The sequence below is a fragment of the Loxodonta africana genome, chromosome 6, assembly GCF_030014295.1.
Source record: "Loxodonta africana isolate mLoxAfr1 chromosome 6, mLoxAfr1.hap2, whole genome shotgun sequence".
Lineage (NCBI taxonomy): Eukaryota > Metazoa > Chordata > Mammalia > Proboscidea > Elephantidae > Loxodonta > Loxodonta africana.
In genome coordinates, this window is record NC_087347.1 from 29,863,149 (window position 1) to 29,889,354 (window position 26,206).

The window sequence follows — 26,206 nt, forward strand, 5'->3', positions numbered from 1 at the left end:
ACACAATAGCCTCAACAATGGACTAGAACAGTTGGCAGTTGTGAAGATGACACAGGACCAGGCAACATTTTGTTCTCCCATGCTTTAGGTTGCTATCCATCAGAGTCGACTCAATGGCAGTTATTTATCTTAGAGATCATCTAGCCCATACTGGAAAATGAGATTTGCCCAAGGTCACACAGCCAGTAGCTTCAAGACCAGTGCTCTTTCTACAATATAACAAGTTTCAAGTCCCCAAATCAGCTTCCTTAGCTCCAAAATGAGTGTACCAGCCACTTTATAAGGTTTTTGGGAGGATGAAATAACTTTCATGAAGTGCCTAGGGGGCATTCATAAGTAGTGGTTATTTATATTGTTGAGACGATGATGATGATACCTGATTTCAATGTCTCTCGATACAGTTTTAATCCTATATCCTCTGTGGTCATACTTAAGGAACTACTGCAGATTTGTTTTCCACTTTGCCTTAAAAATCTGCCCATCACCCTGCCTTGAGCATTGTGCTTTTTTTAAGAATCTATATGGGATCAAATTGACAACAGCAACTCAAAAGATTAGACAGCAACCTTAGGGGGCAGTGAGTTTATGTTAATTGGGGAAGAACAACTCAGAAAAGGAGGGTGAGAATGGTTGCACAACTCAAAGAATGTAATCAATGTCACTAAATGGTACATGTAGGAACTGTTGAATTGGTGTATGTTTTGCTGTGTATATTCTCAACAATCGTTAACAAATAATATTTAGAAGGAAAAAAATCTGCCCATTTCATTTTCTCCTTAATCCCCTTAGCTTGGGCACCTACTGTCATGGCTACAGCTGCAGGAATGCCATCCTGAGGCCACAAGGAGAGCGGGATGTGCTCAGGTCTCTTGGTTCTACCACAGGCTCCAGGGGTGGAAAAATGGCAAGGGGCCACAGGGAGAGGTCCCTTCTCCCCGAGGGAAATACACTGTGTTTTGGGGATGATGTCTAGAAACCTCTCCACTAATCTATGCCCTGTCTCCAGAAAACTATAAAACATATTCTTATCGGTGCAAACAAATGGGATTAATGGGAGGAGCATTGAGGAACTAGGGCTTACTATGGTCTTCCTGTTCCAGCCTGTGCCTTGAGGCCAAGCAGGAATGTGGCCAGTTGACCTGGGTGACTGGATAAATGTGTCCAGCCTTGTGCTGGGGCAGTCCAGGCAAGGCTTTCCTCTGGCTCTGAAGTCTAATTCAGATGATTATTTAGCAAATCTACCACCTCCCCCACCCCAATCCCTGCACCTCTATCCCAACTCCTGTACCCTCATCATGCCCAGCTAAGCCTATGTCTCTGGCCTTCAGAGGGTTTGAGGGAGAGAGAGCAAGAGAAGACGGAATGCATGAGTAAGAAGGCAAAAGAGTGGCTGAAAACGAGGCACTCCATAATAGGAAATTGTTCACGTGCAGAGCAATTTTGTCAGAACTGAACAATTCTCTTTAAGCAGCAAGCTGGAGCTTGTACAAATAGCACTCTCATGTAATCAGCTCTAAGTGACTTTGGAGAATTGTGCCTCTCATAAAATCTCAATTCGTCTTATCTATGGGCTAATAAATCTCCATCCCCATTAGAGGACCATCAGGTGTAGAGAACTTTACATATAACGTGTCCCCATAAGAGTCCCAGTAAAACCTCTGCTGAGTCACCCCTGCTTTTCTGAAGCACTCAAAACTCATTTGTTCACCTTTGGAAAAATAAGTAAGTTAAGAGTTGCCTCCAGAGAAGAGCTCTTTTAGGTGTTGAGTCAAAGCAGTTCTCTCAGGGCATATGGAACATTTTACTCTTGAAAGGAATCTGAGGTGCAGGCATCATCCGAAGCTCATCTCCTGCTGGACAGAAGACAGATTTATCTCAGGCTCTGTGTGGTTCCTTCACTCTGTGAAGAGCCTGTTAGTCCAGACTAAAGCGAAGCCAACCCATCGTTGTCAAGAGCCCTGTGGGCCAGACTCCACAGGAAAGAGCAGACTCAGCAAGAGGAGGGTGAGGCTAGACAAGGCCAAGTCCTGCAGACCTACAAAGAACCAGGGTGTGTGAAATCAATTCAGACACACCTATGCTTTCCTCCCTCCCTTCTCTCCTCAAATTCACTTTTCAAAAGTTAAAAAAAATAAATAAATAACAGGTATTTCACAGAGTACTTAAGCAGGCAACGTGTCATTGGGATGGGTGTAGTTACTAAGTCTTAGTTTCCTAGTGCTGCTATAACAGAAATACCCCAAGTGGGTGGTTTTAAAGGACAGAAGTTAATTTTCTTACAGTTTGGGAGGCTATTGTTGTTAGGTACTGTCAAGTCAATTTCGACTCACAGTGACCCCATGTGACAGAGTAGAACTGCCCCATAGGGTTTTCTAGGCTGTAATCTTTATAGGGGCAAATTACCAGGTCTTTCTTCCCCTAGGAGTAGCTGATGGTTTTGAAATGCTGACCTTTCACTTAGCAGCAAAGTGCTTAATCATTGCATCACCAGGGCTCCTAGAAGTCCCAGTTCAGGGTACTGGCTCTAGACCAAGGTTCTCTCTGTCCACTTTGGGGGTAAATCCTTGCCTCATCCTCTCCAACCCCAGTGGTCCTCAGTTCCCAATCTCCATGTGGCATCTATCTTTATCTCATTTGCGCTTGCTTCTGCTTTGGGTCTATTCTGCTTTTTATATCTCAAAAATCATTAGGTTCAAGACACACCCTACACAGATATGGCCTCATTAACCTAACAAAGAAAACCCTATTCTCAAATGGGATTCCATTAATAGGTATAGGGGTTAGGATTCCAATACACATTTTCAATCCATTACATGAGGCAACTCTTAAAGAGGATAAGGTAGATCAATATGAAAACATAGCTAAATAGGTTATGTGAAATGAGTCATTGTCAGTGTGAAGGCTTTGATATAATTTTTGTAAACAAATTATATGTGTATTTACATACATTTTTATGCACAAGAAATCAATTACAAATGGCTACATCCAATATTGTTTATATTATTATTTCCAGGAAGTAGGGCTAAGAATGGGAGGGAGAAGAATAATGGACCTTTTTTTTTTTTACTTTATACACTTCTATATGAGCTGATATTTACATCAAATTTAAATATTGATTAAACAAAATATAGGCATTGCAGAGCAGTGGGTCAAAGGACAGACCGTCTTTTCAGTAAGTGGCACTGGAATTACTGCATACCAGTATGGAAACAATTAACCTTGACCCTACCTCACACCGTGGACAAAAATAAACTCCAGGCAGATTATAGATCTAAACATGAAAGGCAAAACAATGAAGCTTCTAGAAGATATTATATTCCTAACCTCAAGGTCATGGTTACGTGGTTTTTAAAAAATATATTTTGTTAAGCTACAAATGTGTTTTATGAGCTCTGCAGTATATTTTGCTCCCCAACAAAAAAGTTAAAAAAATAAGGAAGGAAAAAACACCCAAACAAAAACAAGGAAGAGTCCCTGGTACGCAATAAGATCTGCTGAATGGGGGAAAAATGTGGACGGACCGTGTTGCAAAATCAAGTAACTGTTGGCGGTCCTAATACCCAACGACTGGGTCTCAAAGGCTGCTCAAGGCTCTCTGCTATGATTAGAAATCCGTGTTCTTTGCTGAGACCCCACAGGAAAACACACATCCAAAACAAAACACAGGGCTGAGAGCCTGCTCCAATTAGCCCCTTGGAACTTTCAAGCCACTTATTAAGCTGGTAATTCTGAACTTGGTGGAAAGTGAGTAGATGGGATAAAATATAAGGTTAGATTTCTTTTACCCCTTTTGCAGTTTAAATTTCACCTAAAAAGAGCTTCAACAAGCGTCAAGGTTCCAACAGACAAGAAACCAATACAGACAAGACAAAAGCCAAGAGCTGACTGCGTGAGGTAGTGCCTCTTCCTCTATCTCTCCACTTTCCCACTTACCTAGAAAAGGCTCATCTGAAGCCAAGAAGGAAAAGCTATGATCTATGATTAATTCAAGCACGACTGGCTGAAGACTAACAGGATCCCTTGCTGCCTCCCGAAGGAGGCTTCCTGACGCCAGCCTTAGGGGCAGAAATGAACCAGGGTCGCTTTGGAAATGAGATGCCACTAAATGACCCTGGCGAGGGGAGGCAGAGATAAGCAGAGCTGGGAGGACTGTTAGTGAAATCCTTTAAGGACACAACTGGTGGCAGGGACAGGAGTGGGATGAGACGGGCCCCAATTTTGTTCCAGAAAATATGGTACCAGGGGCCTGGACTGAGTTGCAAAGTGAAGGAGGAAAATGAGTTAGTGTGGAAATCCTTCCTTAAACCTAAAGGTATATTCACTGTCTCTTTGAATAAATCCAAGCATCTTCTACTGAATCACAGAGCAATGGCTGGAGGGCTCTGACCACATTTCAGAGATACACTGGGACGGTCTAGCTTAAAACCCTGTGGATCACCACGGTCCAGTTAGCAACAGATCATGGGGATGGTGCAGGACCAGGCAGCATTTTGTTCCATTGCACATGGGGTTGCCCCGAGTCAGGGGCTGACCTGACGGCAGCTAACAACTTAAAATATATGGGCTATGTGGTATAAGTAAAATTTGTTTTGGGGGACCTCAGGGGCTTATCGAAAAATAAGGGGAGTTTTTCTCCAAAGCAGCTCAAACAGAGGTTCAACTAGAGGCCTCACATGGAGGCTTGGCACGACATACCTACTAAGAGCACCAGAGGTGGATTATCTAATAGACGAGGTAATTATGTTGCTGACCTTGCTTACCAAATCATCTGTTGTGAACAATTTCACATTTTTTACACCATATCAAAGATTCTGCTGCTAAGTACGGTGGCATCTGTCTCTCTCCCAACCCCACAGAACCTTCCTGCAGAATCAAAGCCTCTTTTCAAATTTACAATCCCTGACAGGGGCAGGTGACCCAGTAAACAAGGTAAGCATGGGCTTCCTTGTGCTTACTTACTCATCTGTAGTGAACAATTTCACGTGGGTTTTACCACATCACGTGGAACAGATAATCTGGTAAGCAAAGTAAGCACTATGCTTACTTTACCTATTGGATAATCCACCCCTGAAGACCACAGAGAAACAATGGTTTCAGATATAAGTGTCAAATGCCAGGGTACAAGGGCAAGCCCTCCAAGTGATACCCTGTGCAGCAGGCACCGAGGTGACTATAGCAGGGACTTACTAATTTAACAATGGTCAGTGATGCTACCTGGCAACAATGGGCAGTCTGGCATCTGTGTGTCTCTTTCTTTGAAAGCACTTCCACCTGTATCATCACTGTATTCCAGCCACATCCTTGGACCAAGGGGAAACTGTTAACAGAAGTCAAGAATGAGATACTAAGGGATGAAAGAACTTGACCAAAGCCCAGCAGAGCCCTTGGAAAAGCTGCACCCAAACTTCTCTTGCTACCCTGATGGGGGCTGAATGAGCAGCAGGCAAGCAGAAGTCTCTGGAGCTGTGCTGCAGTTCCACGGGTCCCTGGTGAGGGCTCATTAAGGTTTTATGGGAAAGCAGCCAGGCTCACTGTTTACACATTATCTATGGTTGTTTTCGTTCTACAATTGCAGAGCTGAGTAGTTCCAACACAAACTGTCCATAAAGCCAAAAATATTTACTATTTGACTATTTACAGAAAAAGTTTGGCAACCCCTGCCCTAACCTTTACCTTACTTTCTTTTTCTCCATAGGACTGATAACTACGTCTCTCCCATTGTACAATAAGCTCCTCAAAGGCGGGCACTTTTCTATTGTTATGTTAATTACCACCAGCACCTAGAACAGTGCCTGGTACACAGTAGGTGCTCTATAAATATTTGTTGAATAAATACATTTTAAAAATTCAGACTTTGGAGGTTTTATTGCAAACCAAACCCGGTGGCGCTGAGTCAATTCAGACTCACAGCAACCCTATAGGACAAAGTAGTTTCCTTACTTAACTTGAATTATCACTGTCTCCACGTCTTAGTCAGAAAAGCTAAGGTTAACTAAGACTCAAGCAAGCCCATGGAGACATGGGAAATGAAATGGTGACACTTGCCTGTCAACCTTTTGAGCATGGAGACAGAACAAGGCACCGTCAATGACAAGAGGAACGAACACAGGCTTGAAAAACAAAATGCCTTATTTTATTTTCAAGAATTCCATGATTTTTAAAAGTCTTTTTTTGATCTTCTTACAGGGGAGAGGTAAAGCTATCCCAGTTATCAAAAAATTCAAATCTCCTTTTCTTAGGTGGACTGGCTGTGAGTGTACTCTCATCCGGGGTATCTCCCATGTCCTGAGAACTGCTTCCAGATGGTCCTGAAGCACTTCCCGTGTCAAAGGACTCCAGTGCCTCCAGGAGCTCCATATCGCTTCTGTCTTCCTCCTCAAAGGACTTCTGGAATAGGTCATAGATCTTCTGCTGCTTTGGGTCCTTCATCAGAGAAAGAAAAGGAAAGATAAAAGAAAGGACCCAGGTTTAAATGCCTCCCCCAACTCTCCTCCCCTGTGGCTGCTGAGAGAATACCGAGCAAGGGACGGCGCGTTTTACGTGCTCAGGGCTCTGCATGGTGGTGAGTGCAGATGCCCTCAGCTCACCACTTATCACCACACAGCCTTACTACTTTAGTCTGACATCTTGTTGTTGTTGAAATTGTACACAGCAAAACATACACAAATTCAACAATTTCTACAGGTACGATTCAGTGACACTGATTACATTCCTGAAAGTTGTACAACCAATCTCACCCTCCTTTTCCGAATTATTTCTCCATCATTAACACGAGCTCACTGCCCCTAAGTTTCTTCTTTAACCTTTCGAGTTGCTGTTGTCAATTTGATCCCATATAGATAGCTATTGAAAAGAGCACAATGCTCAAGGCTAGAGTCTCACAACCTATCTTCTCTGATGCTCACTGGGTTAGGGAAAAAAGAAATTGTGGCAAGAGCAACGAAGAATCTGCTCTCACGTTATAATTTATGTTGGAAATGTTCCCTCTCACCTAGCTTTTCAAAATAATATTTCAATACTGAAATAGCTCCCACGATCTCACTTCCTCCCAAGCCTTTCTCCACCAAGGGGTTAGTTAAACTGTAATTTGACTCCCAAATTTGTGTGTTGGGCCACGGTTTACACCTAATTTACAGAGTGACTAATATAACATACACATACTTAACACACTGAGAAGTAGATATCTGCACTTGTTCCTGATTATGTTAAAATGCCACCTGCATCTGTGCATTTTTGACAATGGTGTACTGTTGAAACCATGCCTGTGGGTGAAAGATGTGGCAGTCTGCCCCGGAAAGCTTTTTTTTTTTAATTAATTTTTATTGTGCTTTAAGTGAAAGTTTACAAATCAGGTCAGTCTCTCATATTAAAATTTACATACACCTTGCTATACACTCCTAATTGCTCTCGCCCTAATGAAATAGCACAGTCCTTCCCTCCACTCTCTCTCCTCGTGTCCGTTCAGGCAGCTTCTGGCCCCCTCTGCCCTCTCATCTCCCCTCCAGACAGGAGATGCCAACATAGTCTCATGCATCTACTTGATCCAATAAGCTCGTTCTTCACCAGTATCATTTTCCATCCTATATTCCAGTCCAATTCCTGTCTGAAGAGTTGGCTTTGGGAACGGTTCCTATCCTGGGCTAGCAGAAGGTCTGGGGACCATGGCCTCCAGGGTCCTTCTAGTCCCCGTCTGACCATTAAGTCTGGTCTTTTTATGAGAAATTGGGGTCTGCATCCCATTGCTCTCCTGCTCCCTTAGGGGTTCTCTGTTGTGTTCCCTGTCAGGGCAGTCATTGGTTATGGCCCAGCATCATCTAGTTCTTCTGGTCTCAGGCTGATGTAGTCTCTGGTTTATGTGGCTCTTTCAGTCACTTTGGCTCATAATTACCTTGTGTCATTCTTCCTTGCTCCAGGTGGGTTGAGACCAACAGATGCATCTTAGATGGCCGCTTGTTAGCGTTTATGACTCCTGGAAAGATTTACAGCCTTGGAAACCCTATGGGGCAGTTCTAGTCTATCCTACGGGGTCGTTGAGTTGGAATTGACTCGATAGCAAGTGGTTTGGTTTTTGCCCTGGTGTCTACCTCATCGAGTCTAAAGCTGCTTCCCTGTCTTTTCAGTTTCTCTTGTTGTTAGGGGCCTCTGAGTTGATTCTGACTCAGAGCGACCCTACAGGACAGAGCAGAACTGCCCCATGGGAGCAGATCGCCAGGTCTTTCTTCTGAAGAGCCACTGGGTGGGTTCGAACTGCCAACCTTTCGGTTAGCGATTAACTGCTGCACCACTGGGGCTCACTTTTCAGGTCACAGGTGGCCACTATTTCCTTCCTACTCCTTAACATAATCCCTCCACACTAGTGAAGTGAAATTCCTTGGAAACTGATCATGGAGCATGTCAATGGAAGAACTCCAGATTATTCAATTAACCTAGGCCCTACAGTCCCCAGTCTCTCTGGATCCCAGCCTTTCAGAGCAGAAATGATATTAAAAGATCAAGGTCAGCCCCTTACGCATCCACAAGTCCTCCTCCAGGGTATCCTCATTGGACTCCATTGGAACAACTGCAATGTCAAGGAAATGCTGCCCCACAAGGCAGCCTGTTCCAGCTAGAAATCACTGTTAATGTGCACTCGATTATGGTGGCGGCAATGCTGTATGCTCACTTGGAGCATGCATAATTAACTGAAAGCAAACTGCAAGATCAGATTAATATTTCATTTCCTCTCTCAGAAGGCAGGCTATCTGAGTGAGACATAACCTCTTTTGCATTTATTCCCTATATAAAAACCAAACCAAACGCACTGCCATCGAGTCGATTCCAACTCTTAGCAACCCTACAGGACAGAGTAGGACTGCCCCACAGGGTTTCTAAGACTGTGTATCTTATTTATTTATTTATTTATTTTATTGTGCTTTGGATGAAAGTTTACAGAGCAAATTAGTTCCTCATTAAACAATACACAAATTGTTTTGTGACACTGGTTGTCAACTCCATGATGTATCAACACTCTCCCCTTCTTGACCTCAGGCTCCCCATTTCCATTTGTCCAGTTTTCCTGTCCCTTCCTGCCTTCTCATCTTTGCTTTTGCGCTGGTGTGTCCATTTAGTGTCATGTACATGGTTGAATTATGTGTGTTATTGTTTGTTTTATAGGCCTGTTTAATCTTCGGTTGAAGGGTAAACTTCAGGAGTGACTTCAACACTGAGTTAAAAGGGTGTTGGGGGCCATACTCTTGAAGCTTCTCCTAAGTCAAACCAGAAAATCTGGTCTTTTTTTTTAGTTTGAATTTTGTTCTACATTTTTCTCCAGCTCTGTGCAGGATCCTCTATTGTGATCCCTGTCAGAGCAGTTGGTGGTGGTAGCCAGGCACCATCTAGTTCTTCTGGGCTCAGTCTGGTGGAGGCTAGATAGTTGTGGTCCATTAGTCCTTTGGACTCATCTTTCCCTTGTGTCTTTGGTTTTCTTCATTCTCCTTTGCTCCAAATAGGGTAGGAGCAGTAGATGTATCTTAGATGGCCACTCACAAGCTTTTAAGACCCCAGATGCTACTTGCCAAAGTAAGATGTAGAATGTTTTCTTTATAAACTATGTCATGCCAATTGAGCTAGATGTCCCCCGAGACCTTGGTCCCCAGCTCTCAGCCCAGTAACTCAGTCCCTCAGGGAGTTTGGATGTGTCTATGAAGCTTCTATGACTTTGTCCAAGGCTGTATATCTTTAAGGAAGCAGACTGCCATATCTTTTTCTCGTGGAGCAGCTGGTGAGTTTGAACCACTGACCTTCTGGTTAGCAGCTGAGCACTTTATTTACCCCCTAGATAGGAGGCAACATTTTCTTCCTCTAAAAGTTGATAAAATTTTCAGCCCTATCTCAGTAAAAAATGAATTCATGTGGTTATCAATAGAAATAAATATTGATGAAACCCATTTATGTTATATTGCACTTGTACTTGAGGCAGAAATTCTTAACTAATTCAGAGTAACTGAGGGAAAGGCCAGCATGAATAAGTGAGTTTAAATGAGAAAATCCTTTAAAGATAAGGCTCTTTCTTCTCAAAGGGCATATAACAGCCCAGGAGATGCAAACATATTTACCATTCAGCTGAATTAGAGTTCTTTGAAAGCTTAGAAATGTTTTAAAATTGGCTTACTAATCATTTGCACCTAAAAAGATAATAATTTATACTCTAAATTTTAAATATATGAGCTTCGAGCATGATTTACCCCTGTAAGTTACATTAGGAAGAAAATATTTCCTAAGTAAACGACAGGTCAAGTCAATCCTCAAACTCTTATGTCTTAGTGTCACCTACAAGGTTTTGCTGGTTAGTTCAAGGTTGGATCCTTAGCAACTCCCGGGGAAGAGATGGCCCCTTGGTTTCCAGGCCAAGCTCTCTAGTTAAGATGCTTCACTCACAAGTCTTCCTCTAGGAGGCACTGCCTCTCGAGTTTTTACCTTCTTTGCCAACCACCAGAGCTAGAAAGCCTTTGAGTCTCTTATTCTTCTCCATCACATTCCTCGAAATGGAGGAGAAAAAGGCAGTGGCTGCAATTGGGCTGGCATGCTGAGGCTTGGTGGGCCCAGGATGGTCCTCTCCAGAGGAAACAGGCCTTCCTCCCAGCACCTCTGACAAGTCCACCTGGTCCTGGAAGGATGACTACCAGCCTCTCTCTCCCCTTTATAATAGAGGCTGATGTCCCGGAAGAACCCTGGGGGTGCAGTAGCTTAGAGCTCAGCTGCTAACCAAAAAGTCAGGAGTTCAAATCCACCAGCCACTCCTTGGAAACCCTATGGGGCAGTTCTACTCTGTCTTACAGGGTTGCTACGAGTCAGAATCAACTCGACAGCAATGAGTTTGGTTTTAATGTCCCAGAAAGACTGCTGGGCTGAGACAGGAAGCCTTCTCCCTGGGGCTGGCGTCACACGACTTGTTACTCTGGGCAAGTCTTAATGCCCTGTCATGTCTCAGTTTAAATCCGCCCCCCCCCGCCCCAAAACAAAAACAGTTACCATGGAGTCGACTCTGACTTATAGCGACTCCATGTGTGTCGGCATGGAACAGCACTCCATAGGGTTATCAACGGCTGATTTTTCAGAAGAAGACTGCCAGGCCTTTCTTCTGAGGTGCCTCTGGGTAGACTCCAACCTCCAACCTTTCAATTAGTAGCCAAGCACATTAACTGTTCACACTGCCCACAGACACCTTATCTCAGTTTACCTCTCTATAAAATGGGGAAGACTTTGAAGTGAAATAAAACGACAGAGGGAAAAACACATTATGTAAAAGCAACAGCCTACTTTAAACACTCGCCATTCTGCACTGGGGAACGTGTCCCTACGGTAGCCCTTTGTATGTTGCTACGCACTTTTTCACAACAATTCAATGGTTACCATGGGGAGTTTTCTGTCAGTTTCTAACAGCCCAATGGGAGAGGCAGCAGCATTCTGAAGCCCTGGTTTTATGAGACTCTACAAGGGGATGGCAGCAATAGGAGAGCTGATGCCATCATTTCCACACACAGCAATGCACGTGTGGACTGGAGGACTGAGAACTGCAGCAGGCCTGTTGTGCTGTCTCCTGGATTGGGGGAGGCCCTGAGGAGTGAGTCACACCTTCCCACACGGAACCCAAGGGCTCGGCAGACCCTCTGCACATGGCAACGGAGCCATGTGCTGGTGTTACCTTGCAGAAGTAATCAGTGGCTTCTGTCAGATCTGAAAAATTGGTCTCCGAAAGCCCAGCTTCACCCAGAACTTTAATCTTCTCTTGAATCATTGGCCTGTTGGGAGAAATGAGCTGCACTGAGCGCAGTCTGGGCAGAACTAGCTGGCTGATTAAAACCAGGCCACCCTGCTTGTTCCTATGGGGCGGCGATGTGTTTACTGTCCCACATCTTGGCATTTTCCAAGGCCACCCTGAGATGTCGGCCCCCTCTCAATTGTCAAACGACCCGCCGCTGAGGGCTCCTAACTTCATCAGGTTAAAAATTCTTTTCTAATGAAAGATGCGTAGGAAATAAATGCCACCTCATTACAAAAAAATGCTGAGCCTGACGATGGTATGAGCTGCCCAATGAACACGTCCACTAAACAAAGAGACAAAGCAGGGGTAACTCACACACCTTGCAAAGGTAAGACACCTCAGACCTAAGGCTGGAAACTGAGATGAGCAGTGGAAAGGAATGATATAGCCACGGGACTTAATATCATGAAGAGGAAAATGGGGTCGGGTAGGAGCATTTTGGAAATTTTTGCTTCGGTGACAGAAGTTAAACCTTGGGGTTGAATGTTTTATCCCAGCTATGCTTATCGCCCAGGTGAGCCATGTTCTCTCTGTGGTGAGAGAACATCGTGAGATGTGGCCTATCAGACCACATCTGATCAACACACCTCATCAAGCAGAAAAAGGAGCCTGTCCCCTAGTCTCAACAAGTACCTTCAGGGCTGGGAACAGAGTGTTTAACAAATTAAATCTCAGCTACATTTCATCACAATTAGCTCCTCCCTCTCATCTCAGACAAGAGGGAAACGGGGCTGCCTCCTTTACTCTTATGAGATTTCCTCACACAGGCCACAGCGAAGGCTAGTGAAGTAGCCAAACATGGTCATGGAGAGGTGGGAGAGCATTCTAAAGGGTCTTCTGGGTGGATCCCTGGAGATCTTAGCAGAAGCAGAAGCACTCACGGAGCAAAAAAATACATGCTTGGTATCAACCCTTGCCAAATTTCAACCACCAGGCCTTACCACAGGTAGTCATCCGCTGTGTTTCTCGCCACGAGGTAGTGAACACCCACGGAGTTTGTCTGTCCAACACGGTGTACCCGGTCCTCAGCCTGCATCAGCACCTGCACGTCCCGGGGATCAGAGACATATAGGCGGAGGCTGGAGGCAGCTCCAGCCCACCATGGCAAGCAGCTTTGTGCCCCTAAACCCCTGTAAACCCTCCTCGAAGCATCTCACTGCTGTTATCAAGTGGTGGGGGACCTGCAAGCCCCTACCTACAAACAACCTGCCATTTTAACAAATGGGAGAACCAAACAAAACACTGGAATCAGGAGCTGGGCATTTGTGGCTGGGCTTTTTGTGCTGGGCGCTATGCCAGATGCTACAGTGGGGACAAGTGGAGGCCCTGCTTCAGTCTGGGTGAGGAAGGCAGACCAGGGGAAACTTGCACACTTCCAGGTCTTCTCTCTGTGAAATAAAAACAGCTGTCTTCTAAATAAAATAAGAATACGTCACTCTGGGGAGAGGCCAGAGATGAATAGAGGGAAAAAACAAATACAAGACAAAACCCAGTTGCCAAGGAGTAGATTCTGACTCATGGCGACACCATGTGTGTCAGACTAGAACTGTGCTCCACAGTATTTTCAACGGCTGATTTTTCAGCAGTAGATTGCCAGGCCTTTCTTCTGAGGCACCACTGGGTGGATGTGAACCTCCAACCTCTGTTAGCAGCCAAGCGAATTAGTTAATTATTTGCACCACCCAGGGACTCCAGGACTAGTCAGTGGATAGGGTGGTTTTCTTTACCTGGTGGTAAGTTTTAAAAGAACTAACTAAAACCAAAGAGCACTGCCTCTGTTGTAAAATGCTTCGAAACCTTGAAGTTCACTGTCATTAAAAGCAGTCATGGATGTGTAGTCAGTGAAAACCGCACAACGTCAGAATGTCAGAGGGAAACGCATTCTTTCTGTAGCTCAGGAGAAAACACTGCGAGTTCAAACATCTTATATCTGCTGTCACAACCCTCAGATGCCCAGGTAAGGCCAACTGGCACAGTGATGATGTCTGGGGAACCTCCACCGAAGTCCTCCTGCCTGTGGCCCTGTCAGCTAAAGCGGCTCACTGGTGGCTCATAAAAAGGCACCGGCTGGAGAATCCGAGGCCTGGGTGTAGCCTGGTGCTGCCACACGCGTCCCTTAAGTGACTGCCATGTGGTCCTGGGCTCACCACTCAGCTTGCTCGGCCCCAGTTCCTTCACATGAAGATGATCTCTTAAGATTCCTTCTAGCCTTCCAAAACCTCACATCGCCCATTGTTAAGTGGCATCGATAATCCCACTACTTAGCAGGTTGTTGTGAGAACCTAATAACTAGCCAGGAGATGTGCCAGTGCTTAAAGGAAGCCAACCCTGCCGTACGGAAGGCATAAACACACTTATGAAAACGAGCGGGGCCAGAGGGAAAGCCCATGGAAACCCTGCCCTCTCCACTGAAAGCAGTGTCCTTTCCCCAACCAGAGGAATCCAAGCCTTCTGCATCCCTTACCCCTGGGTTCCAGAAGAGCTCGGCGAAGACCACCAGGTCGGCAGAGGAGAAGGTGAGGCCCATGTTGGCTGCGGTGATAGACAGCACGGCCACAGTGTGCCTCTCGGAGAGCTGGAACTGCTGGCACAGGCTCTCCCGGTCTGCGGAGGACGTGGAGCCGTCGATGCGGATATGATGCACGTGCTGGGGGACCAGGGAGGCAAAACCCAGGTGGGCTGGCCTGTGACAGGGCGTTCCCGCCCGACACCGAACATGGTACCACGGGCCCACTCAGGGTCCCAGCCCACTGCCTTCAGAGCGCCTCGTCCTTCTTTTTACTTAACTGAAACTTGTACTGAGAACACTGTGGATTCACGTGCAGTTATAAGAAGTAATACACACAGACGCTGCGTCCACTTTGCCCAGCTTCCCCCAACGGTAACATCTCATGAGACTATCGTACAATGTCACAATCTTCATGCTGACACGCAATCTACTAATCTCTTCTGAGCTCCCCAGCTTTGTTGTTGTTGTTAGGTGTTGTGGAGTTGATTCCGACTCATAGCGACCGCATGTGAATGAAAGAGTGTAACTGTCCCGTGGGGTTTTCTAGGCTGTATCTTTATGGGAGCAGATTGCTAGGTCTTTCTCCCATGGAGCTTTTGGGTGGGTATGAACTGCCAACCTTTCAGTTAGCGGCTGAGTGTGGAACCATTGTGCCACCAGGGCTCCTTCTCCCCACTTGTACTTATTTGTGTGTGTGTGTGTGTGTGCGCGCGCGTGGGGGGTGGGTGGGAGTATATTCTATACAATTTTATCACCTGCCTAGGTTTTCGTGTACCCACCTCCGAGGTCAGTTCCAACATCTCAGGAAGTCCCGCTTTGTAGCCGGTTCATGAAACACCTACTTCCCTTCTTCTTCCTCCCTCTCCTTGCCCTGGTCTCTAGTTCCTGGCACTAATCTGTCCTGTATTTCTAAAATTTTATCATTTCAAGAGTGCTATATAAATGGAAACCCTGGACGGCCGTGGGTTTTTTTTTTTATATAAATGGAATTCATACAGTATGTAAATTTCTGGAATTGGCTTTTTTCACTCAGGGAAAGCCCCTGGGGGGGTCATCCAGGTTGTCGAATATATCAATATTTCGTTCCTACTTATTGCCGAGTAGTACTCCATGGTACGTATACCGTACATTTAACAATTTACCTGCTGAAGGACATCTGGGTTGATTCCAGTTTTAGAACTTGAATAAAGCTGCTCTGAACAGGCTTTTGTGCAAATGCAAGTTTTCATTTCTCTGAGGCAAATGGTCACTGTGAGTCAGAGTAGACTAGATGGCAATCTTTTTTTTAAATGTCTATAAACCAACTTCTGAATGGTTGGAAGTTAGATGTTTAGATTACCTTTCTGTATGTGGCATTTATTTTTTTCTAATGATAAACATTACAAGGAAGATAAAAATATTAGTAATCTTATCAATCTATTTTTTCCTGCCACTAATTTCTCAATGTGCGTATCTTTAAGAAAAAAGTTTTATATCCTGCTTTCCCTCAAGAAACATTAAGTTGTAAACAAACAAAATTATTGATTTTCTAAAACATAGTTTTTAAAGGTTGCCTATTTCATTATGTGCTGATACAGTAATTTAACGTTCTTCTATTTCTGCACACTTAGGCTATTTCTAATTTGCACTGAAAAAAGGACAGGTTGGCAAATGTCTATCAAGGGGTGAATGGATAAATAAAAATTGTGATATATGTCCATGCAGCAGAATACTACTTAGCACCAAAAAGGAACAAACGATGGATAAATGCAAGAACATGGACGAATCTCAAAATAATTATACTGCATGAAAGAAACGAAACAAAAAAACCCCCCAAGTGTATGTAAAAAATGCAAATTAATCTATAGTGACAGGAAGTAGACCCGTGATTGCCTGGGGATAGGAGGGCGGGAAGGGGCAGGAGGGAGGGATCACAACAGGGTCCAAGCAAACTGCTGGGGGTGGCGGAGATGTTCACTGCCTTGATTGTGTACAGTTAGCAAACTATACACTTTAGGTACATGTAGTTTATTGCATGGCAATTATACCTCAATAGAGCTATTAAAACAAAATTTTAAAAAGGACAGACTGAAATACCTGCATACAGTTCTTTGGTCACATTTGATTATTTCCTTAGACTTAGCTGCTAAAAATCAAAGTCCTACAGCAAAAGGGGAAAATTTAATTTAAGGCTCCTGGTATTATTGCCAAATTGCTTTCCAAAAAGGCATGTATGAGCACGTCAATTTCACTGCACCTTTCTCAGCAGTGAGCACCCACGCATTTTAAAAACCTCTGCTGATTTGATTAAAAAAAAAAAAAAAGTATCTTGTTTTAATTTTTTCATTTATTTGATTAGTAGGGGAGTTGAATCTTTTCATATCTTATCAGCTATTTGTGTTATTTCTTTGATGAACTATCTATTCATATACTTTGCCATTTTTTTTTCCTACTGGGTATTGCTGTTATCTTTGTATGGGAAGGCTATTATTTCATTTATTTTTTGAAAGGCTATTATTTGTATGTCATATAGGTTGTTAACAGATTCCCTAGTTTATTTCCTTGAATTCATTTTTATTTGTTTTCTAAATGCTTCTGTATATTTTTAAATACCTTTAATTTTTCTGATCATAAAAACGATAATCATTATAAAAATATAAGAAGAATAAAGAAGATAATGAGGACTACTTAGAGATAGCCATCAATGAGGTTTTGAGGGTATATGATTCAGGTTTTTTCTCTTTTCTATGCAACATAATTTTTAAAAATCACTATAGCGTCACTGTGAGTTAAAATCGGCTCGACAGCAATGGGTTTGGTTTTTTGTTTTTTTTATGCATATAGTTTTTAATATATCATGGACAGCTTTCCATACCAATATATGCCAACCAGATACCAACAGCTTCAACTTTAAAATTTCCTCAAATTCTTCACGGGTCCAAAGATCTCCAAAAAAGTCAAGGACCACTGATCCACAGTATCGTTCCTTTATGGGTGAATGGACTATAACAGTATACCTACCGATGGACATTTAAGTTCCTCATTTTATACAATATTATAAACAACAACACACCTAATATCCTTGTACGTAAATCCTTCTGCACTGATCTGGTGATTTCCAGTACAGGGAGTCTGGAAAAAGAGTGTGCGCATTAAATTATTGCCAAATTGTCCTAAAAATGCGCCAAATGTTCAAAAGTGCCACGATTGAACCACTGTGTGTGTGTGTGACAGGCAGATCCACATTCAGGTAATATGAATTAATTTTTTCCTTTGTGACTTCTTTCATTGTTTTTATGCATAGAAAGTTATCCTCTATCCAGTCATTGGCTATGTACTCATCTATATTCTCTCCTAATGTTTTATGCTTTTGAGAATCTTTATCTGGAATTTGATATCACAAATGGTGAGGTAAAGTTTCATTTACGTTTTCCCTCAATTATCCACATTTCATTTGTTGAACAAATTAAACCTGATTTGTGATGACTCCTTGATCATATGCTCATTTTTTATTTCTGCTAAAGGGCTATTCATTCTATTCTGTCCATCTGGCTGCCAGTTCTTGGACCAGCGTCACCGAGTTTCAATTACCAGTGCTTTATAATAGATTTTAATATCTGGAGGGGCAAGTCTTCTGACATTGTTCTTCTTTTCAAAGTTGTCTCATCTCCTGCTTATTTTTTGAGACACCCTTTAGGATAATAGTATAAAAGTTCCCTTTAAAAATCCAATTGGAATAAACTAAACCTACAAGTTGACTTTGGAAGGACCGGCACATTTATACTATTTAGCCTTTGCATAGAGGAAAATGGCCCAAGTCTTCCTAATTCTTCATTAGTTTCTTCATTCTCCTTGGTGAGATTCTTATTGGGTACTTTATATTTTTTGTTGCCGTTGTGAGCTTGATTTTTTTCCCATTACATTTACTCATTAGTTATAGCTGGCACATAAAAAAGCAATTTATTTTAGTGTATTTATTTGGGATCCAGGACCCTATTGAACTTTTATGCATTCTAATAGTTTTTCAATTAACTGTCTTGGGTTTCTTAAAAATAGTTACAGCTCTGGTTTTTTATTTTGTAGGGATTATAGCTTTTAAGTCTAACTGGCTGGCTTCCTGTATCCCATCATATAGAAAAATCAACCCCAGGTGGATTAAAGATCCACCTCTAATATTTTCAGACAAAAAATGCAGACGGGAAAGATTTCTTAAATCACTCATAAAATGCACAAATCAGAGAGAACATAAAAGGATACACAGCCACTGGTAACCCAGGGAAATCCAAACTAAAATAAGAATGAGATAACAGCTCATTTCACTGGATGGTCAAAATTAAAAGTTGTGGAAATATCAAGTGCGGATGAACATACTGAGTAGAAGGATTCTTATCTGTTGCTGGTGGGATTAGGAATTTAAACAACCATCTTGGAGAGCAGTTTGATAACAGTAATGTGGAGATGAGCCTATCCAGAGACTAAGCAAGACCATGCTCGGAGATACCCACGTGCGCACACACACGTGCGTGCACACACACACACACACACACACGTGTAGGTGGGGTAAGTGATGCTGCTGGGAAAATATCTTGACCCCACTGTGGGTCTACAACCAAGAACTCTTCTTTGGAAGTCTTTAGCGATGTTTCTGCCATCTTAATTCTCTGCTGGGGTCTGACCTAAGCCTGCTAAGCCGACACACAACCAATAAAAGCACTCTGTTGAGTTTCAAATGGAGCTTACCTTTCTCTCCAGCTCATTAGTAATTGCATCCAAAACCACTTTATGGTGCGCAAACACTAGAAACTTCTCTTTTCCACTTTCCAGTAAGTCCAGGATATATTCACTGCATTTGACAATGACAACAAAATAATGTAAACACATACGCATCCAGGTGAGGTTAAATACTAAAAAGTGACTGTCTGCAGTGGACACCTGTGGGGTACCTGGCCTCCCCGGCCCGCTCACTCCCTTCTTGGGGAGCTTACCCCTCCCCTTTCCCTCACACCAGATCATCTGAATAGAAGAAGCAAAATTTCGAGCTACAGAGCTGCTATCTTCTGCCATGTGCACAAAGAGGCAAAGAGAGTTCATTCATCCTTTTTACTCATCTCACACGCACAAATAAATTGAAGTACCCTTATGTTTTCTGTGTATCTAGTACATTACTGAAACGTGCCTGTCTGGGATCACAGAAGATAATTAACAATTTTCACTTCTGTTGCTACTATTATGTTTTCCGTCAAATTAAAGTGTCTTCTGTAGATCTCAAAACCCCTAAGCAGAGGGTTTAAGGGATTCTTGACAATAAACAAATTTCTGGAAGTTCAATACTGGGACATAAGTAATAATACTGAAGAGACCTTCAGGGAATGCCTGGTGTTCAGGCCAAGCTCTCTGGTTCCCTCTCTTCAGACCTCAAACTACAGGGCCAACAGTGGTAACTGCATTCTTTTCTGAGGCCAAAGAATATGGAGTGCAAAATCTCATCCACTTTGTCTTTATTCTCCCTCTAATTTACTTCTCTCCCATCCACTGTGTCCTCTCTTACGTTCCCAGCCATAATGTTTAGCCCAGGCCTTAAAGGATGGCAGCTACCTAGCCCCAGGGAACTGTGTGTGTCTGTCGGCGGGGGAGTCACCCAATTAGCAGACCCTCCAAGTTTCCCCCAAGGTTATTGCCCTGCAGAGGGTCCCGATCCTACAGAAGAGGTAAGCCAGCTACAGGTAACTGCTATCACATGGGCAATGGGGAAAGCGAGCTTCCTGAAGACACACACAGGGCTCACACTCTGGCCCAGGCCATTCCCAGAATTGGTGTGTCTGGGCAGAGAACAGACATTACTTTCCTTGAAGAAAAACAAATATCCACAGTTCACTCTGTTACAGGCAGGTGGTGGAAGGTAAGTGGACTGGCCTCTAAAAATCTAAGAATTATTTTAAGCAACACTACGACTGACCAGGGTGCCTGATTTGAGTTAAATTTGTGAACGCTAACAGAATCTGCATTAATTAGTTTGAGAGACATAAAATTTGCCATGACATAAGCAAAAGTTTATTGTTACAGCGTCAAAAAGTCGCAAGGCCACAAAATCGACTTGGTTGGCTCATAAAAACCACAGGCCCCAATTTTCCTAATGTGGCCCTGCCCTCTGTGTCTCGGATATGGCTCTGCTGTTCTACCTTCCCCTGAGGCCCTAACTGACCAGACTGGAAATATCTGCCACCACAATACCCTTGGATTCTACATCAAAAGATGCCCATTAAAATGGAAACAAATAAACAATAACCAAAAAAAAAAAAAAAAAAGAATAAGGAAGAAAAACAACTAGCAGAGGAAATTGGGGTTTTAAGATCTACAATCTAATTTTCCCTAAATCTTGGGTAATACTTAGCTCACCCATTTACTAGCTATGTGACTCTGAGGGCCAGACATTATATGGGATTTAACCTAGGAAACTTGGAAGTTGTCAAAAAACAGAATGAAACGCTTGAAGATCCATATCCTAGGCATTAGTGAGCTGAGATGGCCTGGTATTGGCCATTTTGAACTGAACAATCATATGGTCTACTATGCCGGAAATGATAAAGAGGAATGGCATTGCATTCATTGTCAAAAAGAACATTTCAAGATCTATCCTGAAGTACAATGCTGTCAGTGATAGGATAATATCCACACGTCTACAAGGAAGACAGCCTGAGTGCTCCTGAGAAGTAAGACTTTGCCTCATATACTTTGGACGTGTTACTAGGAGGGGCCAGTGCCTGGAGAAGGGCATCATGCTAGGTAATCAAAGAGTAAGTGAAAGAGAGGAAGACCCTCAACTACACGGACTGACACAGTGGCTGCAACAATGGGCTTAAACACAACAACGATTGTGGTGACGGCACAGGACTGGGCAGTGTTTTGTTCTGTTGTACACAGGGTTACTGTGAGTCAGAGACGACTCGAAGGCACCTAACAACAACTTAGTTTCTGCGTCTTAAAAAAATAGGTCCATAATACTTATTTTATTGACCTCACAAGGAGTCCCTGGGTGGTACAAATGGTTAACACGCTTGGCCAGTAACTGAAGGGCTGGAGGCTTAAGTCCACACAGAGTTGCCTGGAAAGAAAGGCCTAGCAATCTACTTCTGAAAAATCAGCCATTGAAAACTCTACGAAGCACAGTTCTACTCTGACACACAGGGGTCACCATAAGTCAGAATCAATGGCATGGCAATCTTTTTTTTTTTTTTGATCTCACAAAGATGCTGAAAACGTGAAATGAATTAACAGGTGCAAAATTTATTTGGAAACTACCAAGTACTACACAGTTTATGGTAGTCTTCTGAAGAAGGATGTATGAGGTGTGGCCAAAGTTTACTGGTGAAGTGGCGAAGTAGTGAGATTTCAAAATTTCTAGGGGAAATGGGCTGCTCTGGCCCAACGCCTAGAGAGAGAGGCAGCCCTAAGCCCTGCATTTTGTAGGTCACGAGCTCAAGGAGCAAAGGAGAGAACCCACGCCCTGGCCACCTGTTACTGAGCAGCACATGAAAAAAGGGTCAGTGGGGGCAATGCAGACTCGTTTCTATAAGTTCCCAGGCCATAAAAGCCACATCTGGAGTTCATTAGTCTCACAACAATATCATAAACGAAAAGAGCAGTGCCCAGAGGGTGAGGGAAGACACTAACACCCGGCAATCTTTTTGTGAGGAATCTCAGATTTGAATAATGCATTGAAATGTGCTCTCTCACCACACGAAGAGGCAGAGGGTGAGGCTGGTGGGGCGAGGAGACCTGGGGGCTGAGTGGTGAGGATGGGGCAGGCTGTGCTCGTCTCAATTTATCCATGGATCTCGGTCCCCACAGCCAATCTGGCGCACTCAACCCACGCTAAACTCATTTTCATTGTAATTCAATCACTTGGACCATTATCCTGCCGAGATGCTCATGAATGTTAAATGATAAAAAATTAAGCCAACGGCATGTCATTAGAACTGCCTCAAGTTTCTACCACACTTGTATCGGAACATGAGTGGGCTTTTCTTCTCTTAAGAAAGGCAGACAAATGAGATTTTTAAAAACTCAGTGAATAACTCTAAGAACGGAAATTATTGCTGTAGCTTTAGTTTTTAAGACGGAAAGAGAACTAAGTGTGAAATGGCCACCGGATCACACCTTCTGCACCGACTCTAGCAGAAGCCTTTCTATTTAGGTAACAAAAGCGGAAACTTCAAGTCTTTGGAGAAGACCAGACTACCCCTGTAAGGCTGCTTCTCCCTCTGTCTTCCCTGAAACTCCTGAAAGCAAGTGATCTCGGTTCTCCTAGTAAGAACACTTTTCCCGCTAGTGTTCGTGTCAACTCCACCCTCCTTTAAGGGGCAGCACCAGTCCATTAGAGTTAAGAAAAGGCCTCTTTGGAACCCCAAGCACATCCTGGTAGGGGCTCCAGTTACAGGATGACTTATGTCTTCAGGCTGTCGTGCCCCTAATTTTTAATTTTTTTTTTTTTTTCAAGAAAGCTATAATCTAATCTCACAACAACGATCATTTCTTACATAGCAGAATAAGCCATTCTGGCAACTAAGGAAATGCGTGTTTGTTTTTAAAGAAGACAGAAGAACAGGAATCATGTCGACACTTGGTGACCACTTACATGACAGATGGGATTTTGGCTTCAGCTGTTTTGTTGAAGAAGAGCAAGAGGGCTTCTTTCTGCTGCCTTTTCTGTTGAAAGGGAAGTTGAGAGTTTAAAGTTCTCCATCTGAGAACTCTGGGATACCCAAACCAAACCCAAACTCACTGCCTTTGAGTCAATTCCAACTTATTGCGAGCCCATAGGGTTTCCAAAGCCTTAAATCTTTACAGAAGCAGATTGCCACATCTTCTTCCCATGGAGCAGCTAGTGGGTTCGAACTCCCAACCTTTCGGTTGGCAGCTGAGTGCTTTAACCACTGCACCACCAGGGCTCCTTGGACTCTGGAGTAAGCTTACCTAATTACTGTCACTATGAGCTTTTCAAATCCCAACCACCAGTATCTAGGGCCAGGAACTGCCTGGACTCTGGTTTTGTCCCTAGAGACATGGCATTATAGTGACCCTGTCATTCTCCAAGAACTGCTGTAAGAATCCAATGAGGCAAGGAATATAAAAGCTTTTTGGAAAGCCATTTCAGGTAGGGATTCGCCATACATACCAAGCTCATGTTAATCACCTTACACCCAGCCTCGGCTAAGCCCACCTATCTCTACACCTTGGTGACAACTTACACAGGACATTGGCCCTGCTTGTTTTTTGCCTCTCCCTTTTGGTAGGGCTCAGTCGTAAACAGCTATGGCTGCTAACCAAAAGACTGGCAGTTCGAATTCACCACCGCTCCTTGGATACCCTACGGGGCAGTTCTACTCTGTCCTATAGGGTCACTATGACTGGACATCTACGGGTTTGGTTTGGTTTTTTTCTTCTGCCAAGTTGTGTTCATACATGCCCGACGAAGCTTATCTCTACGACTTGCTGGATCAATTCCAACTAACCCCGACTAATCTTTTCCTTCTAGTATCCTCTTGAAACCATTATCCCCGTGTTTTTGGCCTGTTTTCCACATAGGGTCATTAACTTCCCAGAGAAAGAAACCATTTTTTCTATATATTTTGCTTCTAAATAAATGCTAGTAGTGTTAACACAGGAGATGATCAAATAGCTTCATAATAACATGAGATACGAGATTATTATCCTGGGCTCCCTGAGATGATGCTCTTGCCATCAGTGGTAGGGCAGCCGTTTCTTTCCACTAACCTAGCCCTGTGAGACAAAGGCTGGCACAAACACTTCCTCACATGGAACAAAGAAGTAACGTAACAGCAATGTTATTTATAGCCCTGAACTTGTAACTCAGGAAAGCAGCCACAGCCAGACTGTACCTAAAATGACTTACCCCATTATGGTGGAAAAAGCTACCTGGTCAGAAGAGCTTCTGGGCTCTGGACACTATCTTTCCTCTAGGTCTTGACAGGAAAAAAGAAAGATACCCAGGAACCACAGGAATTTGTGGCAGTTGGTAATGGATCCATTCCATTACATACCTGTCTGAGGCACTGGTGCTCACCACCCCTCCCATTTTGGAGCAGTAGTCCCAACAACTCAAGCTTTCTGGGGACTCACACTGAAGATTCGGCTCCATGGCAGCATGTCTTTGCTTCTGTCTAGTCTACGGACCCATTTCAACTCTGATGAGGCTCTGGACATATATACAATTTTTCACTTGTGGCCACTGAGCTCACTGACTGCCTGAAGGCCATTCATAAAGCCCTGAGCATCCCTGGAAAGGAGCCCCGGTGGCACAACGGTTAAGCACTCAGCTGCTAACCAAAAGGTTGGCGGTTCGAACTCATCATTGGTTCTGTGGGAGAAAAAACCTGGCAATTTGCTTCCGTAAAGATTACAGTCAAGAAAACCCTAGGGGGCAGTTCTACTCTGTCATATGGGGTTGTCATGAGTTGAAATCAACTTGATGGAGCCCAACAACATGAGGAAGGTGCTATTATTAATCCCATTTTGTACATGAGGAAACTGAGGCATAAAAGTCAAGTGATTTGTCAAGGACACCCCACTAGTAAATGGTAGAACCAGAATTTGTAGCACTTAAAAAGTGCAGGCTCTGGGCTGGAATCTTGATTGTGATAATTAGATGACTTAATCCACATATTGCACAGGCCCTGGTACATTCGAAGTACTTTTATTTTTCAGACTTTACACAATAGATATCTACCGCATTTTTAATGTGGAAGAAATTGACAGTTTTATCTTAAAAAAAAAAAAAATCCCCCAAACTAAGTTTCACCCCACAAACTGGGTAGACACACACTAGTCCACTAATGACTTCAGTTCTCCTGCCAGACACAGGCCAGGGAATTTTAAATAACCTGCCTTCTTTGTTCCTGCCTCCTAGACTTTTATTAAATAAGATCCATTGGAGTTTTTACATTTATTTTTGTAAGTTGGAAATATGAATGGATTGTCAAATGGCAGACAGGTGAACTGATATTGTCACTAGGAAGTCTGTCAGGACTTGTTCCATTTTTCGGCTCCTGGTCTTGCTGATCAAAAAATGGCTTTAGACAAAGAATGATTAGAGCCGGCTTTTCTTAGCCTGTGAAGAGATAGCTATTATTTCAGCTGAAAAATGAGAAAAAGCTTTCATTACACATTATGTTTTATAAATTGGCTGCTTCATCTTGGCTTCTGAGATTTAAAGCTTTTTTTTTTTTTTTTTTTAAATCTTCCTCCAGATGAAAAGGTGTGAGGGGACAAGGAATCAATTCTTGACAGGTGAGTGGTACTTTGCTGGAGCTACCATGATATGCAAAGTTGCAGAGAAACTTGGGGCTAAAAAGTAATTACTGAAATAGGGACAGGGCACGACTTTCTGTAGATATACAAGGCTTCCCTACATGACTCAAACCATCAAACCATGACTCTACGTTTTAACTCAACTCAGGATTTCAGAGCTGGCCAGAATTTGAAAGGGATGTCAATGGTCACTTAGTCCAACTTCCAGCTAACGCTGGCACTGCTTCTCCTTCCTGAATGAACTCTTTAAACTAGGACAATGCTCCAGAGCTGATCCGTGGGAGATCGGTGGTTTTAGAATTACAAAGGTCTGATGGCCCGACACACAAAGCAAACAAATTCATTTTCTACTTGAATTTTCCATTAAAAAAAGGGGTTTACATTAAAGAACACAAATGGGAATCAAGTTCTCAAGGATTTATCTTATTATCTAAAATAACTTATTTACAGTGCTACGGCTGCTAACCAAGAGGTCGGCAGTTGGGATCCGCCAGGCGCTCCTCGGAAACTCTATGGTACAGTTCTACTCTGTCCTATAGGGTTGACAGCAGTGGGTTTGGTTTGGTGTTTGGTTTCATTTCTGCATC

The 26,206-nt window shown here is 43.3% G+C and overlaps 1 protein-coding gene across 4 annotated transcripts in view; it reads right to left on the reverse strand.

Annotated features, from left to right (window-relative positions):
- Positions 1 to 6,111: 6,111 nt before the first annotated feature.
- Positions 6,112 to 26,206, reverse strand: part of SMARCAL1 (SWI/SNF related, matrix associated, actin dependent regulator of chromatin, subfamily a like 1) — a 56,426-nt gene continuing 36,331 nt past the window's right edge. For 3 of the 4 annotated variants that reach the window (XM_064286699.1, XM_010602086.3, XM_003406072.4), the window contains 6 exons: positions 22,927 to 22,997; positions 19,032 to 19,134; positions 14,268 to 14,450; positions 12,745 to 12,845; positions 11,684 to 11,780; positions 6,112 to 6,423 (listed from right to left, as the gene is read on the reverse strand). In XM_064286699.1, the coding sequence (XP_064142769.1) occupies positions 6,181 to 6,423; positions 11,684 to 11,780; positions 12,745 to 12,845; positions 14,268 to 14,450; positions 19,032 to 19,134; positions 22,927 to 22,997 (798 nt within the window). In that variant the 3' untranslated portion in view covers positions 6,112 to 6,180. The other variant, XM_023541672.2, reaches the window with a different exon arrangement.